General features: G+C 46.0%; 1 protein-coding gene and 2 non-coding genes across 3 annotated transcripts; all 3 read right to left on the reverse strand.

Annotated features, from left to right (window-relative positions):
- Positions 1-680: 680 nt before the first annotated feature.
- On the reverse strand, positions 681-753 carry TRNAV-CAC (transfer RNA valine (anticodon CAC)). Its single transcript has one exon. It is a non-coding gene; the product is annotated as a tRNA-Val (tRNA).
- Positions 754-4,079: 3,326 nt separating this feature from the next.
- TRNAV-CAC (transfer RNA valine (anticodon CAC)) lies at positions 4,080-4,152 on the reverse strand. The gene has a single exon. It is a non-coding gene; the product is annotated as a tRNA-Val (tRNA).
- Positions 4,153-6,063: 1,911 nt separating this feature from the next.
- On the reverse strand, positions 6,064-13,081 carry LOC126531280 (alpha-tocopherol transfer protein-like). Its single transcript, XM_050178737.3, has 5 exons — positions 12,853-13,081; positions 11,415-11,654; positions 9,870-10,063; positions 8,201-8,311; positions 6,064-7,733 (listed from the first exon to the last, which is right to left on the reverse strand). The coding sequence occupies exons 1-5, from the start codon at positions 13,007-13,009 to the stop codon at positions 7,503-7,505; spliced, it is 933 nt and encodes a 310-aa protein (XP_050034694.1). The 5' UTR covers positions 13,010-13,081; the 3' UTR covers positions 6,064-7,502.
- Between the last annotated feature and the right edge of the window lie 5,579 nt (positions 13,082-18,660).

Here is an 18,660-nt window from a genome sequence, read left to right on the forward strand (position 1 = left end):
CCTTTACTGCCTTCTCCCACACCGTAGCCGAGAGACCGCGTCGGGTTTACGTCATGAGCCCATGCCTCTTTCTTTTTCTCTTTCTTTTTTGGCGATTTGCCTATTCTCCCAGTGACTGTTGCGTGAGTTCTGGATGATTTACCGAAGTCACCTCTCATAATCGGTGACGTTGCAGGCCGGGCGTCTGACGTAAAGGCGTCTGTATACATACGCAACGCCTCGATTCTCCAGAGGCAATTCGATCGAGCTTGTTGGGACGATTTCATTGTAACAAGCAGCGCCAAGTTCACGCTGGCAGAAGACCAACGAAACACGAGCGCCAACTCCAACTGTTTCTAATGAAAAAAAAAAAAAAAACTAAGATTATCCGGCAAGAACTCACTCAAGAGCAAGGATGCGCACGGGCTTTCGTTTGGGAATTCAGCTGTTGTTGCTCACTGCAGCTGTTCGACACTTTGAAAATGGGATCGTCAGCGCGTCATCTATTTGCCACAATTGTCGGTTTGCAATGGCCAAGTCTAATGAACGGCCCGTTAGGAGTTCGGGTCTTCCACTGTGACGAGCTTTATGCGTTTATTTTTTGTCTAGCCACGTCGTCAACAGCTCACCCAAGCCGAGGTCAACAGTGCTCAACAAGTCGTAAAAAAAGAAAAAAAAAAGAGGCAATTGAAAAAAAGAAATGTTTCCGCCCGGGATCGAACCGGGGACCTTGCGCGTGTGAGGCGCACGTGATAACCGCTACACCACGGAAACGAGTTGGAAACGGTATCCTGTTGGGCGATGAGCATCGAGCTTTTTTTTTTCTTTAATAAATTCATTACAACACCACGTAAACGCGTACAAAGCAGGTTACTTGGTGCCGAAAAATAATATCGGATCATTTGGCGAGACTGTACATATATAAGTGACCCTCAAAGAGGATATCACAGACACCAAACTGTCAAGCTCCTGAAACCACTCTGGCGGTTCAATCATGTGCTTGAGGGCATCACGCGTGTACCTAAGACTTTCACTTAGGTGTTCCCTCGCAGACCTTTCATCTACGCGGGCATTCCTGACATCCATACGCGTTTTCCACACGCTGCTCATACACAAAAGCATTACCAAGTCAACCGGCACTCCCCCTGTGTCTGCACACGGTAAGAAACGAATACCGAATGGACTTAACGGCAGGTCTTTCTTCAGAGTTCGTTTGAGAACACCTACAAGAAAACTGAGTCATGGCAATCCAAGAAGATGTGCTCAAAAGTTTCAGGTTTCTTACATATGATGCAGTTAACAGACCATGGAACAAAAAAAGCCCTTGCTTTGTAGCCATGGCTTCACAAGGAGAGTGACAGAATGCAATTGAAGACTGAAGGTTCTCCCTGAAAATCTAACCGGCATTTTTTAACGCGTTTCACCACATTGCGTTCAAGTGCTAAGTTATACACCGTGCGGAAAACAGGATGCGGCAAGAAAACATCAACCAGATCACTATAAAGTTTCTTACGCGTCACAGAAGTCAAAAATTCATTCGTAAAATGTGCTTTCAGTAAGGAAAAGGACATAACTTCTTTCAGAAAGCCAATTGGTGTTCGAGTTCGTTCATTTGTTGATGAGACAACCCACTCAGGCAATGAAGAGCTTAATCTCACTTGAATAACAGTACGCAGAAATATATCACTTTGGTCCCTTAAGAAAAAGAACCTACTTACAATCTGTTTCAAAAAGACATGTGTTACCCCTAGTCCTCCATTCTTCACCGAATGGAAGAAGTTACACCGGCTAGTTCTTTCCCAAGTGGATCGCCATATATATACCGCAAACACTCTGTGATGTTTCTGCACCGAAATTCTTGCCATGCATAACACTTGTAGTACATAATACACCCTTGTAGATACAAACAAATTGCAAAAACTAGCTCTTGAAAACAACGAAAAATTATTCCCGCCCCATTTTTCTGTCTGGTCTTTAACTCTTTTTACTTATTCGATCCAATACGTGGCACTGTCACGATAACGTTGTAATGGCACCCCAAGATATTTTTCAGGGGTAACACTCCAGTTCATATTGCAAAAATACTCGGGTGCCTGTGGCCAGCTGCCGTGGCATAAACCTAGGCACTTAGTTAGTCCAGCTGACAACACTTCCAGTTGCGGCGCAAAAAGAAGCAACCTCTTTCACAGTTTTATTCACGCTTTCTGTATCACGGTAGAAAATTGCCACGTCATCTACATAAGCCAAAACTCTAGTCTCAATTCCTGCGTAGATAAACTCACGAATAGATTGGCTTTTAATTATTTTCAAACAAAACGGCTCTAAATACTAGGCAAATAAAATAGGCGACAAACAGCATCCTTGTTTTACTGATGATACCCCTTTTATACTGGCGCCTAATTTTCTATTAATTACAACTTTGCAGTGCAATCTTTGTACACCATTTTTACTCCATCTGTTATCACTGCATCGGCTTTAACATGTTCTAAGAGAAAAAATACGACATCATGGACGATTCTGTCAAAAGCCTTTTCAAGGTCAATTTGTATCATAGCGACTGTGTCCTCCCTTTCATCGCATCATTCCAGTATGGCCCTTGCAGTATGTATATTCGAAAAGATCGATCTGGCTTCGATACCGCATGTCTCATAGGGGCCCACTAGTTCTTTTATAAGAGTCTGCAATCGTCGCACCAGTACTTTAGTGTGAACTTTATAGTCCGTATTTGTCAAGCTTATTGGTATGTAGGCTTCAACCGCCAGAAGTCGGGCACGATCTTTCGCTTTAGGAATTAAAATAACGTGCGATGGCCGAAAAGAAGGAGGCGCTTCCTTGTTCTCGTACATCTCCCTTATTACGTGGTGTAATGCTTCAGCTATTCCTCTTTTAAATTTCTTATAGAAAGCTCCTCCCAGACCATCAGGCCCCGGCGACTTGCCGGGACTAAGTTCGTCGATCGCATCCTCAACTTCTGAAAGGCTTACTGGTCTGTCGAGCGCTTCACGGACCTCATCTGATAATGTTGGCATTAATGGCAAGAAGTCAGTTCTAAACCTTTCAATATCACATTTCTTTTTCCCCATCAAACTTTCATAATAAGACTAAAATCCGTGCTCAATCATTCCAGCATCACTAGTGACTTCCCCTTGATAACTTATTTCTGTTATTTCTTTGGAAACCGCGTGTTTCTTCTCGTCACTTATTGCTCGCTTGGTAGGCGTCTTTCCCATCCATAAACTCCCGGCCCTTGTCCTTAATACCGCACCCTGTACTTTTCTTCATCCGTGACTTCAAGCTGAGACTTCACTTCTTTGATTTCTTTCGAAAATAAACCAGGCGAAGAGCTTTTTGCACAGAGCATATATATTAAGCATTCGGTTCGAATGACATTAAAACAACCAGTGTGACAGGGTAAAGATGCAATTCCTTCTCACGCTCTTTCTCTTAGTGATAAACTACGCATGCTCTTTCCATCGTGGTGAATTTAACGTCTCTTTTAAAGAGTTCCCTTTCTGCAATGAAGAACGCTGACGTAGTTATGCTGAGCAAATTTTCGAGCTTTTCTTGAACTGCCTTTTGAAAAACGTCATCGTGCAGAAGCTTATCATTTAGCTTCCATAAGTCCCAGTGGAATTTCGATGGTTTTTGTTTCTTTCCTACGGTTGACATAACGAGGCGATGATAGCTAAAACTAACATGTAACACTTGATAACTTGAAAGGACAGGTACAAAGGTTAACGGAGCATAAATTCTGCCTAGCCTGCTATGACATTGACCTTGGTAGTGCGTATACATGGCAAGACATAACAACACAACGCTTGACAACACATAACAAATGTCTTCAAGCTCTTGTTGCCTTACAGTCGAACTTAAAAGCAACGTACTTTTATCACAAACACTGGGCAACTTAGATTTATCTTCTGGAAAGCAAACACAGTTAAAATTACCCAGTAATATGACGTGCCCTTTACAATTCAAGTACTGCTGAACATCAAAAAAAAAAAAAAAAAAGACTTCCCACTCCCGTGCTACATTTGGAGCATTCGGAGTCGTAAAAAAAAGGAAAAGAAAAAAAAAACGAGGTAATTGAAAAAAAAATCTGTTTCCGCCCGGGATCGAACCGGGGACCTTGCGCGTGTGAGGCGCACGTGATAACCGCTACACCACGGAAACGAGTTGGTAACGGTATCTTAGTGGGCGATGAGCATCGAGCGACCATCAGCTCCCCCTGGCTATCGTTACTTTCTAAAGAAAGGAAATTAAACGCGTTAATTTTTACTAACAACGCTTTAGAACGTTTGGGTTCGAAACAGTTACCTCCACTTTTCCTTGACTATTTCTTTTTTCCTTTTGTTTATTATTATTTTTTTTGTCTTGAAAAAATCCAGTCGGTGCATTCAAAACGCCGCCGTTTGCGCTACGGCACGCATGAGGGGGAGATCACTTTCCTGCCGTTTAGGTAATTGGCTGAATATTGCGGTCATTAGTACACCCGAAATTTCGGTTGAAGGGAAGAGGGAGTAGAAACTTTAGCTTAAAATTACGATGGCCTTTGAGTGACTACAAAGAGAGTGGATATGCCATACTTTGTGTTATTTTCTTCCTGGACGAAATTAAAAACAAAAGTCCAGACATTATTGTTTCTGTTCGAGTGCCCAGATTGGCAGCCTTTAGATAAGAAGTAATTTGCCCAGTTATGTGCATCATGAACGAAGTTTCGTTAATTAATTTTTAAACTATTTATTTCATGTTCGCAAAGCAAATGAATATTTTGGAGTGCCAGTCCCAGAACCCTATCTACTTGAGTGAGAAAATGTGGTTATACATGCTACTTGTAAGAACCACACGAACAAATATTGAGCCCTATATAAAACAAATATGTAACCTTTCCCAGTGTGTGTTGGAATGGATAGGACTTGGAATGGTCCCCGCCACCCCTCCCTTCTTACGCCGGTGCACCACTGATTATTCCACTCATACAAAGTGTTTTCAGTTATTTCATGCCCTTGGTATTACAAAGTTTACGCGGGCTTGTTTGCATGCACCCTCCCGTAGTATATAGGGTAACAAATCTACAGAAACACAGTGAACCTCGCAGCCTTTCTATCCCGCTCTCTCTCTGTGTGTGTGTATATATATATATATATATATATATATATATATATATATATAACGAGAAGAAAGGGGGTTAACCGAGGGTCCCGATTTTATTAGTCATATCATAAGAAGCCAACAAACAATATATATATATATATATATATATATATATATATATATATATATATATATATATATAATATTGTGAATGTCAGTCTGGGAGGACCAGTCGAAATGCCACTGCAGCATGCGTCGTCGGCTGATTTGCTGCAGTAAACGTAGTCTGTGTCTATTAACGCGTCTATTAACGTTCAGCATTGTTTTATTTGCTTAGTCGTTCACGTCGCACGAGGCCCATTTAAGATTAGTTTCTAGATCTTTTTCTCTTTTTTTGAGATTATCCGGGAGCGTAACAAGTTTACATAAGTACAGTGGCCTGTAGCTTCTTCTCGAAGATGTCACATATGACACTGCCATGCATCGACTGGAAAAGAAGGTGTTTGAAATGGACGCTATTTCAACAACATTCGTGCGGATCACGTGACATCTACTGTGACCAATGTAGGTGCGGAAGGCCAATTTGTCACAGTGTGAGACTTCGTCGTTGTCGTCGTGTTCTTGGGGTCCCACAATTTCGATATGCGAGCGGAAGAGAGAGAGAGAGAGAGAGAGAGAGAAAATTTTTAATGTGAGAAAAGTAGGGAGGTCGGCCGGAGGAGCCTTGTTTCTGGTCTGCTACGTATTCTAGACAAAGTTAAGGTAGAAGGGGAAGGAGAGAGAAGGAGTGTGGATGACGATAATATGTATGCAGTAAACTATGTGCGCGTGCGATATGCATATATGTTTTGTGTAAAGTTAGTAGCAATGTGCTGGCACCTGCCATGTGCTTCCGAAGCCTTGAGTTAAGGCTTCTAGCTATTCGTTAAAAAACGGAATGCAACAAAACTGCCATTGACACACAGTGGGCAGAAGGAAAACACGAAAGCATAGCCTCTTTTTGGTATATTTACAGATGGTTGGTTACAGCTTTGTTAGCATATGCTCTAGATGACACTCGAGCGTTTACATAGCGCCAATGCACAATCTCAACACAAACACGAGCCAGCATTGGTCGAGCATCATCGGCAGGCTTTACAATGTGCTAGAGTAAAAAACTTCAAAGCACCGAACACCCCCCTGAAAAAAAAAAAGAAGAAATCCGCGGAAGGCGTTGGTAATTCGAGCTCGACGCGCCGGAACAAATGAGTATGACTGTGGGGAAGCCAGAGAACGTAATTTAGAGACGATGGGAGGTCCGTTGTCCCGATGTCGCCTACCGTTTCATTTGCATCTGTGCTGTAAACACTTTCGTGTCTCCTTTTACAGAATTATTTCCACTACCTACAAAATGTGGAATTTTGGCAAATGCGTGCTTTTGCGCTATGCCCTATCAAGACTGTATGCCTTTATCAACGCCCCTGAGCGTACGACAAGAGCGTCTTGTGAACAGGTGCTATAACTTTGGTGACAATACTTTTCGACTTGTTGTTCGAACGACTAGTGATTCTATTTGACAAAGACAGGATCACCTATCGAAACGTTGGCCAGCGCTTCTGAGGCATGTTATCACTGTCTATATAACTTCTATACCACAGTGTGTGCTACTCCATCTGTCAGCCTCCTTCTTGATTTTAGACAGTGTAGTCGGAATGCGAGTGCCTTTCGAAATGCAATTGCCTTTCTAAATGCTATGGCGCCCACTGCTTTCATTGCGCGGGACATGCGCCGCACAATTTCTGCGCACTGTGCACGATTGCCACACGAAAGTACAAAGCTCACCTAGTACACTGCAGTGAATGCCGATTTCTCAAAAAAGCAGATGATATTGTTGGCGCACCAGTTCTGGTAGAAATACATTTTGTAGAACAAGTTTCACGACAAAAGAAAGGTTTCATCAACCCGACTCTAGCCCGAAGCTACAAAGGAAATCCGTACGGGTTTCCCAGAAAGAAAGCTTCGCAGTTTGAAGAAATATTCGCTCTGGTCCGGGGATCCAAACCGGGGCCAACGCCTTTCCGCGGTGGTCGCTCTACCATTTGACTTAACCAGAAGGCTAGCAGATAGCAGACCTCAGAGCGAGGCCACCTTGCTGGCTTCCGCACAACGTATCTGCCTCATTCAGTATTCCAGTGCCTTGAGTTGTCGATCGAGTCCGCGTCGCGTTGCAACATGACAGCATCCTGGTTAGCTCAAATGGTAGTGCGCGCGAAGGTGTTGGCTCTGGGTTCGATCCCTGAATTTTTTTTTTAACTGCGTAGCTTTCTTTCTGGGAAACCCGCACGGGTTTCCCTTCTAGCTTCGTGGTATAAAGCCGGGTGGATGTCAATTCTCCCTGTCTAAAGAATGTTGCTACTTCTTTTTCACGGGCTTGCGCCTTTTTACGATGTTTACAGAAACGTTAACTGGCTTTCAATCTCAGCCTCCGTGGCAAAGTCTTCTTTGGTAGTCTTCGTGTAGCCGTAGCTGTTGTTCTCCCGGTACTCGTCGTCATAACTTTCCAGGTCGTTCCAGAAACCCTCGAAGTCGACGGGCGGCGCCTGACCCCCGTACTCCTCTGGAAGAACCTTGGGCGGGATTTCCTTGTGGAGATCCTCGAACTTTTCTCCGTAAAGGATAAACTGCATCGGGGATAATAACGCCGAGTGACTATGACACATATTATGACGGCGCGTCTGTATTAATATCAATGTGATTTCGTCAAAGGTGCTCTTTACTGCTCTTTACTCGTATCAGTGGAACTTTACTAAAGTAGTCCTGTAGCATGTGTTACGATAAAAGGTGTGTACACCGTTCGCTGTCTACCCATCGCTTGATTTACCCTGTGTTAACCCACCCAAATGCTAGCCGCATCTTTTTTTTTTTTTCTCTCTCTCTCTCTCAATATTGGCACTACTTTATCGAGAGCCGTATATAAAGCAGCCTTCGATCACTATGCAACATGCTTTGACTTCTTCGCCGTTACGTAAGGCTGTGGTTTCTTTCTCTCTTTCTCTCTCTTTCTCTCTCGCTTTCCTTATTTTTTTTTGTATGTATTCTTTCGTCACTGGCAAGCCGTCCGCTGTTACAGATAAATTGAGTCCCTCACCCTTTGTGCGAGCTTCGCCTTCAAGAAAGGCCGGATGAGCGTGAAGAACGTGTCGAACGCTAGGCCTTGCTTCACATTGTGCATGGCCTTGAGTCGCATTGGCATGCAATCCTGAAAAAAGAAAAAAACGTGAAATCTTGTATTAACACTTTTCACAAGGTCACGGGAGCTGTAGTATAAATAGTAACGAGGTGTGGCGCACCAAATGCATTGACGAACGTGCATTGAGTGAAGTATACTAGAACGCCGCGCTTCTCAAATGCATTGAGCCTCCACCCACGCCACCCATTCAAGCTCCCGTCAGTGTTTAGCGTCTGTTTAACACAGCTTAAGGATTTATTTGCCTTGTGGTTTAAACATAACGATTGAGAGGGACATATTCGTCATGTTTAAAGTTGGAAAATATGTGACAGCAAGTTCATTTCACGGACAAACCAAAGTAATAACGTAAGCGAAATCAGTGAGAACATTAAAACTTTAATTTATATAACTTTTTCTTGATATATTGCAAATTCAATTACTTAGGATATGAGATAGTTCAAAACGTGCCAACGCGGAACTAATAATTCGAGAATAATCAAACTGAATAATTATCCAGTGTAGAAGAGCTACACGTGGGCAATATATGCAAAGAAGGGGTAAGGCGTGCAGACACGGAGACAAAAGAAGTGGACTACATGAACGCCGACTATCAACTGAAGGAAGCACTGAGGCGAAAAAAAGAAAGAAGACACAAAACTCAACTGCGCATGCTCTGGAATGATAGCATCACGCGTCAATCGGGTACACGTGCTGGTATACGTGAGAGGCAACTGTTAAGGCAGTTGATTTCTTCCTTATGTAAGGTAATCGAACGCTGACTCACGCACGCACTTCCACCATTATTGGTATGCCTTGCGTCGACCACAAGACGCGCATCTTCATTCCTATGCCTGTACAATATCGCGCATTCATCTAACTCAGGCGTGCAGTTACAATCTTGGCAGTCTTGGCCATGTAAGGAAAGATTAGATGGCGACCCACCAATTAACGACCTTTTATGTTCTATTAGGCTCTGATTGATATACCGCCCCGTTTGTCTTACGTAGAAATGGCCACAGCTAAAGGAAACACTATAAACTACACCCATACAACAATCAGTAAATGTTGTTCTTGTTGTGCTTCACTGGACAAATATCTGTTATTTTTTTCCATTTCACCTGCTCCTTTTTTCTCTGCACGGCAGCGCATATCTTACCCAGCTTATTTGGACCAGTTAAAACATTATTAGCACCATATATACTTGCAATTTTTGGCAACTTGCATTGTGGACAATGTCAGGGAACGTATGCAGTTAACGGTGTTGTGGTGGTGCCTCACGCTTGCATTGAAATCTGGCCGCCACGGCCACGTTCACATCTCCAACATTGAGTTCAGCAGAAGAGGGTCATGTCTCTAAGACACCGCGGCGAGTTAGCGAAGTACTCTGAAAACCACTGTGTCTCTTACTTTGATTTGACTGCGAACGCCAGAGTCGAGGGGAAGTTATGTCGAAAGACGTGTTTTTTTTTTTTTTTCGCCGCAAGTTAGAACACACGCAAAAGGAAGACACATAGACAATAGCACGGGCGGCACTCCATTCATTCAAATTAATTCACGCAATCTGCAATAAGGTAAGGCTTACACATACCTGCAGGTACTCAAAGCCTCTCCTGATCAGACCCACGTTGATGGCAAGCACTTTTTCTGCTGTGAAGCCGCCATAGTCGAAGAGTATCACCACACCTAGCGTTTGTGTCGTTGGGTCCCTCGCCAGGTGCTCCAAGCACAGCATGATAGCCCGATGGACATCCACGTAGGATGATTCCTCGAGTACCCACATACCTAGGAAGTGGCATGGGAAAGACATTAAAAAAGATATGCAGATCCAACGAACGTGTTGGAATATATGTGAAGCGAAGCGTGTAATTAGATGCTGTACAACTAAATGTGATGCGTCCCAGCTTATATTTTTTTTCATGCTATAGCACCTGTTATCTAACGCATTGTTTATGTTTATGCACCGCACCCATCACTTTAATCCGTGCAATACTTAAGCAATGCAAGAAGGCAATGCAAGATGGCGACGACAAAAAGTTGGATCTGTTTAGCCGGGTTTGGTCGGTAGCCTCGGGCGACCCACGGCAACAAAAGTGCAAAATTGTAGTACACAGACCACTATAGCGATGCTGTGGCCTTTAACTTTCCTTCTTTCTTTTTTCTTTTTAGTGCGTCAACGTAATGACGATAGCGGGGGCGCATACCACGAAAGGCGGTGAAACTACCTATTTGGATAGAAGAAAAAAAATATGGACTCTATGTTTCCCGCAAGTGGACAATTGACGTGGTCATTCAATCCGGTCGTGCGATATACTGGCGCCATTCATCTACACCAGGCATGTCGACGTGTCTTAATATAGTAGGTTGCCAGGTTACTGGAGCGCGTGTTGTAATTACCGTTGGTAAATATTAATCCGTGTCTCAGTCGATTAGGGATTCAAAAACCAACAAATAAATACCACACAGCGCCGTGTAAAGGAAGTTAGGAAATGTCTTGCGATTGGCAAATTTAACTATGATCGCCAAGGAAGCCAGTCGCACCACAGGACGTAAAAGTGTAGCCAAGTGTTACTCTATGTAATTTCTTCCACCGCGTCTGGTTATTTTTTACCGCTACCATAATTGTTTGTGAAGCGCCAATACCGAGCGCGCGCAAGAGCTTCTCATTCCTCGCAATTCTGAACCTTAGTCAGCTGTGCAGTGTTCCCCATTTTCAAACATTTCTCCAGTCTTTACTACGCATAAGACTTCAGAAAGCGAGGGTCAGTGCCTCCCCTGCACTCAAGTGGCCACTGCGTTTCACTAACGTTTCTCGACAATCCCTGTACTAAACTTTCCTAAGAGGTCACTCGCAGCGCCTATTGGCGACTTCTTTCTGAGCAGCTCATCATCGAGGAAATTGCCAAATCGTAGAAGAGCATTATCTAAAAGCAGTGTCTATTTCAACCAGGAGGCGGCGCTGTCCTACGTTTGATGGCCTCATCCATCCATCCATGGTGTCGAAGAACAGTTTAAAGTACATTTGTAAACATGGCGAATAACACAGTTCCGAATAGAGTCGGTTGAAAGCGAAACGCTCCTGTTGTCAGCATTGCACATGTAGAATCCGCCGCACGGATTTCATGATGATACCTACCGGGTTTGAAAAAGAAGATTCGTCGTCCGTGAGCATCCTTCTCTTTCATGACCATCATGAGCTTTCTCGTAGCTGGAGACACCTTGGAAGGCAGGAAGTCACGGAACACGGGCCCGCTGGTGTTTCGGATCTTGTAATAGTTTTTCACTGTTCGCAGGGCCGCCTCTACGTTGTATTTCCGCACCCGCAGGAACCTCAGAAGAAACTGCGCATCCTCCCGTGTGTTCAGGTCCTCTTCCTCTACCGTAGAGTATGCGAAAACCCCGCACATAATAGGCTCCAAATGAAGTTAAGCGTGTTAACACGTGATTGGTAAGGCATATCAGTGCTCAGACACCACCGCGAGCAAACGTGAACAAAGGCAGACACACTAGTAGTAGCAGCACCAATGCTGTCTGCCTATGTGCGGCTTCATTTTCGTGTTAACTATGAAATAAACCAAGCAAATCAAATCGATTTCATTCGCCCGTGCAGACGGGATGATCATTTTGGACTAAGCTACACACGTAGCTTGACGAGGCTCAACATTCATTATGATGCACCATTACAAAAATTCAGACTGAAATAACACAGGAACACTGTAATTGGAGCTAACTTGATTTTTATTTAAAAGAAATTAAAGGAGTAAAGAGAAATTTAGCGTCTTTCGGTACATAAGAGAACGTAAATACGATATAAAGCAGAGAACGCATAACATAAAGCTATGCCGAATATGCCGGCTCGACAATGCTTTTTCCGTCAAAAATATCCCTTATCTACAGCACCATAGAATTCTACGTTAAAGACAAGAATTCCCCAGCGCTTTCTTAGGATTCAAAATGATGCTCGATCGATACCCGGTGGAACCTACTGACACAGTTTCACAAAAAACTGAAGAAGCTAGCTTGTTAAACTTTCATAAGTAAAATCTGTATTACACGCATTAAGCAATTACGCATGTCCCATAGACGGATAATTGCTGCCTATTTTTTTACTATTTTTTATTCTCACTCAAGGTGTTTCGTCGCCGGCGGGCTTTCTACAGAAATGGCGAGTCCACTTCGACAGGCGCGTGCTAGAATTTTGCAAATGCATGACTTGGTACGGTAGTCAGACGCTTTGATCACACTGTATATCTTGAGCTCTGCTATATAAAGCAACATGCTATAGAAAACACCACGAAATTAATTACAGCAAGAGCAACGACGCCTACGGCAATTTAGCCATGGTGCATGACTGCGAGAAAACTGTTTACTGTGAAGCCTCGCACCAGCGGTATGCGATTGTGGTCGCGAAGGCACGTGGATCACTTGCAACTACTCGCCGCTGACCTTGCTTTAGAATTGAACAACTGCGAAATTTAGGATAGCACATGGCCATACCAGACTTCCTGCTTGCGGTACCATCCGAGCCTGCCTCGAAGCCATAGAAGGTTACGGCATGTCGATTCTTATTTCACCTGATAAAAGCTGGAGAAGCTTCGCAAGAGATTCCTTCCTCCGAGCGGGAGTCTCTCCGAGCTCATCTTCGGCGATCTGTTGAAGCCTGAACGGAAGTGCTTCTTGCGACGTGTCGAACACGTCCTCCACAGATTTCTTCGTATACACCCCTGTCATTTCTGTAAGCGAAGTCTCGTGACGTGTAAGGTAAGCGCGCGATCACAACACTGCACCGAAGCACCGCCACTTTACCGTGAAAAAGGACGGCAACCTTCTCTCATACGCGGAGAAAGTGGAAGCAAGAAGGGCGGGGCAAACGGTGCGGCCGAGTTTTGCTCTCAACTCCTCGCAAACCGGTTGCCACGTGTCCACTGAGAGACGCGCCATCCTTGAACACGACGCAGCTTCACTCGTGCGTGAGTAAATTGCCTCTTGCTGCCCTGAGGGCGGTAAACATTAGTATCATTGTGGTTTTCATCTCCGGTTGGGACATTTAGCCGCCCGACGCTGAGAAAGGAGGAGTAGACAGGTAACTGCCGTGCTGCTGACAGCCAGACACGCAAATGCGCCATTTAAGGGTAACCCTGCGTGTAATGGCATCCGTGCATATGCTTTTCGCCGTGCTTTCGGGGCGGGTGTCCTTGACACTACGAATAGCCGTAAGTTCGGTTGGCTTGCCGGTGGGCAGGGCCAAACGTGCGTGTCCTAGTGCTCTACTAATACGTGCGAACACGTTCCGGAATTATAGCACTACTTAACTGTGGCATAGCGATTCAAGCAAAGGCGTCAGGCGGAAACGTTTTTTTTTGTGTGTGTGTCCCTGCTGATCTTGTTTTTGTCTGTTTTCCTTGCCACTCTGCTTGGTTTTTCTCTCATTCAATTTATTATCTCCCTGTGCTCATTATGTTGTGCCACTTCCGCATGAGCGCTAGCTCCGAGTATACCAAGAAAGCACGATTCGATGCGAAAGCGCCGCAGCTTTCGCATGTGACTAGGTAAAAGCTTTACCGGGATTTTCTACCAATACATTAACTAATATTTAAAATGGCCGTTTAGAAATAAAAGGACGGTTCATTCGGAGACATTCCGTCAGTGGTGGCGACCACGGGGTCACAGGTGACACGTAGCAATTAGTCGCTAATTGACAAAAATATAATAATTAACTTCCAGCCTTTTAGTTTCCCCGGGCTCGATCATCGAAACTAGGAAACTAAGGCAAGCTCTCCCTGCAAACCGTATCAAGTTTTGCATCTGGAAAACTGCGATTACCCGCGCAACTGTGCCACGACGAATTTCGGCTGTCAGAGCGCGCGAAACCGAAACTGGGAGGCCGCAGCGAGCGCAAAGCCGCGCCCATCGAGGCGACGTTCCGTTTACGTCACCCAGCAGCGGGCAGTCAGCGCGCTCTGATAGCGACGAGCACAGCGCCGCGGCGCACTGGATACTGGCACTTGGGTGACCGTGTTTCAAAGTCCCTGCATATAGACACGGCTCTAAATGCAAATATAGCTGTGTCTCGCTTTTAAATCCACTAGCAATGTTCTTAATCCGTTCGAAAGCATTTGAGAAGGCGCGGTCAGTTGCCGAGGGAAGTACTAGAAAACCAGGTCTCCCTGTAAGTATATAGTGTGACGTAGCGTGATCCTCATTCTGCCAAATCTTAGTTGTCCTCAAGAGCAAATGCGAAAATATACACATGTATAGGATTGAGAATACATAGAGTCGAACATTTGAGGTAATGAAAATTGGAAGTAGGAAAGGACGTGCGACTAACGTGTTTGCGTAAGTGACAAAGGAAGCAATTGACGCTGTAGTGAAGATGACAGTCGTACAGAAGTTCTGAGAAAGTCGACGCAGGACCGAGTAAGAGTGTCAGGCAAACGCCAGAGTGAAGACCAACCCTGTTCAGAAGTTAGAAAAGTAGAGCGTGTGGAAACAACTTCTTTTAAGTTGGTGTTTCTCGAGCAAATCATGAGCCTGTCGTTCTGTTTAATAACCTACCGTACGCCTACCATTTCCTATAACGCGACATCAGCTGACGATGTGTCGCATTCAAATGACATTGCGTACTTCTAAAACCCCATACTTGTCGTTTACAAAACCGTCGTTGAGCCTCATCCTGACATTTTTGAAATCGAGCCAAGAGCAATTCAGTAAAGGCAAGAGGTTAAGAGTATAGAAATAAACTATCCGATATCTGCAGCTGACCTCATTACGTATGAACAGGTGCTAGCGGTAGAAGATAGATGCAGAAAAAATGCTCTTACATGCTGCAGATAACGACGTTGCAGTTCTCGAGTGGAACATTCAATCCACGAGTGTAAAAATATATAACATGCTATATTTGTTTTAGAGCGCAGCTCTTAGTCACACGTTCCTGCGTTGAGCGTCGGCGTCCCTCGTCGTTACCGAGCCAACGAGCACAGTTAACGATGAAAGAGCGAACGCGGAGCGCAGCGGGGGATGAAAGACGGCGGTAGCAAAAAGAGCGCGAGAGGGAAAGCGGAGGAGGGGGATAGGGCGAAAGCATGAGAAGAAAAGCGTAGTGCGGCGACGATCGCTACGAGATGGCGCCATAGTAGCGCGCGTCATCTGTTCACCGATGATGTCATCGATAAGGCATGCGGCGAGCCCATCCACCGATACCATATATGGAAACAAAGCGATGCATGAGATGAGGTATGTCTGCGGCGGATGCTGTGAATCGCGCCCATGCTTCCCCCACGCGATGCCTCTCGCGATCTCCCGAATAGCGAGGCAGTCACGCCACACTTCGCTCCGTTTGCGATGCGCCGCACGATACAGATTGTCCCCGCCAGTCAATATATCGTGAAACGAAAACCCCTGTACAGCTGCGCTCAAATTTTGCATTAGGGAGCAACGTAATCGTCTGGGATTTTTTTTTTTCACAGCTAAGCTCTATATGACTCGGATCCCAGGATTTTTTCGTCTCCATCGACAAAAGAGTCGATAGGAAACCATTTCACGAATTGAAGTGAAAAGTGCCTATCTCCATTGGAATTATGCATGCAGTACACATCCCAGTACTCGTTTCACTAAATAAAAGCACAAGTGTCAAAACCACATGATAGATCAGTCGCGTTCGAGCAATAGCGTTCGCCGCATGCGTTCTGGTAAGGTAGGCAGGTATATGCAGGCGGCGAACGCTATTTTTCGAACACGACTCATTATCCATCATGTGGTTTTGACACTTGTGCTTAAATATGAAAAGAACTGCTGTGCTTGAACGCGGTTAAGCCAAGTTTGTCGAGCGACTGCACGGGTTTGCTTGCTATGGGAAAGGACACAGAGGCTGCTCCGCGCCGTCAGCAACTACCGCATCTACAATTGCATCGCAACATACAGACGCTGCTCGGCGCGGCAGCAGAAGCGAGTGAATTTACCTTCATGCCGCGTATCGCTGCAACGTGATGAACTAAGCGTCGAAAGCACAGCGCATAGGAAGCTACTAGCACTCGGCGCACGTTGTACAAATCGCAGATCGCTTTGAAGATGAGGCCCGCGCAGCCGCGCACTTTGTCCACATCGCAGATCGCTTTCAAGATATGGGCGCCCACGCGGAGTACGCAGCGCCACCTAAGTCCCAGTTTGACCTTGGCTGAGCTTAAAGGTCAGATTTACGGAACCAGACATATTCTGGCTTTGTACCTGAAGTAGTGGAGCTATCGCTCTAAAACTTTATTTCGTCAGCGTTAAGTGGGGTAATTACGCGTGGTTTCTTCAGGCGGGCCAGATGACCGTGAAGCGATGTTTAATGGCGACCTCTTCAGCTTCTTATATGTCCAAGAGTTGGGTGCTGTTGTAAATCGCACCGCTGGCACGAGTTGTTGGAACCTCAGTGCTGACGCCCGTTGTTGCAAATGGGTCGTAAGCCCCAAGGGTAGCGTTGGCCTGGCGGCCTGGGGCACTGGAAGCATCCGAAGGTCCCGGCAAAGCATGAGTCGACTGGTAACAGAACAACTGGTTTATTCTAACATCGCAAAAGAGCGGGCGGTCAGGTCGACCGAAGTGGAGAGACGGGAGTGCACGTTACTCAACAGAAGAAATCGGAGCCTCTCTCTCGGCGTCCGGGGGCAGCTGCTCTTATAGTCTCGCAGCTGAGGGCAAGGAGGAACGTCTCGTCAGATGCGCACGTGACTGGGCGCGGACACGCTGAGAGACAGGTTGAGACGAGTGTAGTGACGCATCGCCGAGCCGGCGCCGATCAGACCTCCTCACTTCACACTTGGGGAGCTCCTCTCCCCGGCTGCCGCGCTTTGACAAGCGTGGGCACACACACACACACGCACACACGAAGACACGTGGCACTGAAACACGCCTGGACGCGCTTGGCGGGGAGGCGTATCGGCGGCGCTGAACGGGCCAAAATGTCCGCCGCTTTGAACGAAGCCCCGGCGTCCGTTGCATCCGCGCCGGCTATACCGCGCGTTGTAGGCGAAACGTAACAGACCGCCCCGCCGGGGGAAGGAGATCCCGATGGTCAGGGGACTGCATCCGCTGTCCGGAGGGATGTCGCTCGATGACGCTCATAACCGAAGTCGGGCGTCCTTTGGCGTTTCTTGAGCGCAGCGCACAGAGAAGGCCTCGTTCTCTCGTTCAGGTTCACACAGGACACTGCAAAGTGACTTCGGGAGAGTTGACATTTTTGTTCTCGTTCCCGGCAAGCGTTAGAACTACGCCGAAAGTCAACCGCTCAGTCAGCAAGCACGGCACAACCCTCACTAAGCCCTGCCAGGCTCTTTCCCCTTTTATACTACTGCCTAGTTCCTTACAGTAGTCTAGCAGCACTCAGAACGCGTCCACAAATCGGAAAATTGCACTAGAAAGCACATAATCACTTTAAAACACTACACAAAAGCAATATGTTAAAAATCCTGCCTCAGGAAGAAAAACATCAGTAACAAATAACTTTGAGGCTGATTCTTACGTTAGGGGCTTCGACTTAAGCCATCGGCGTTACCGTTGAGACTCCCCTTTTTGTAACGCACCTCAAAGGAATATTGTTGCAAAGCGAGGCTCCAGCGCAGGAGGCGGCCATTTGTGGAAGAGATGGTCTGCAGCCATTGGAGAGGGCAGTGATCCGTCTCGAAGCATGCGAAGCGGAGAACGCAGCGAGCGACCGTACACTAGCTCAGCTGGTGAAAACCCCGTAGCCGCATGCGGCGCGGTCCTCAATGCAAACATCACCCCAGGCAGACACAGCTCCCAGTCAGTTTGTTGTTCAAAACACAATGCTCTCAACACGCGCTTCATGACGGAGTGGAGCTTCTCAACGGAATTCGACTGTGGGTGGTACACTGAGCTGTGTAACAGCTTTACCCCGCACCTTTCGAGAAAGGCTGTCGTCAAAGCGCTAGTAAACACTGTGCCCTGATCTGATTGGATTTCCGCAGGAAAACCAACTCGCGCAAATATCGACAGTAGTGCATTGACTATCTCAACTGAACTGAGTTCTTTAAGCGGCACTGCTTCAGGGAACTTTGTCGCTGGGCAGATCACAGTCAAAATGTGTCTGTACCCCGTGGCTGTTACCGGTAGAGGTCCCACTGTATCAATAACGAGCCGTCTAAAAGGCTCCGTAATGATAGGTACCAACTTCAACGGCGCCCTCGATTTGTCCCCTGGTTTGCCTACCCGCTGACAGGTGTCACATGTCCTCACAAAGTGGTCTGCGTCCCGAAAACACCCTGGCCAATAGTACTCTTGCAAGAGACGGTCCTTAGTTTTCTTAACTCCTAGGTGTCCGGACCACGAACCCCCATGCGACAAGCGCAACAGATCCTGACGATAGCATTGAGGCACGATCA

Source organism: Dermacentor andersoni, chromosome 5 (assembly GCF_023375885.2).
Source record: "Dermacentor andersoni chromosome 5, qqDerAnde1_hic_scaffold, whole genome shotgun sequence".
Lineage (NCBI taxonomy): Eukaryota > Metazoa > Arthropoda > Arachnida > Ixodida > Ixodidae > Dermacentor > Dermacentor andersoni.

Bases quoted from the DNA above. Each gene is read 5' to 3' on its own strand.
- LOC126531280 (XM_050178737.3), bottom strand. From the start codon at position 13,009: ATGACAGGGGTGTATACGAAGAAATCTGTGGAGGACGTGTTCGACACG. The intron at 11,655-12,852 runs GTGAAATAAGAA...ACTCTACGGTAG, and splicing joins GCTTCTCCAGCTTTTATCAG to AGGAAGAGGACCTGAACACA. The intron at 10,064-11,414 runs GTAGGTATCATC...GCCACTTCCTAG, and splicing joins AATCTTCTTTTTCAAACCCG to GTATGTGGGTACTCGAGGAA.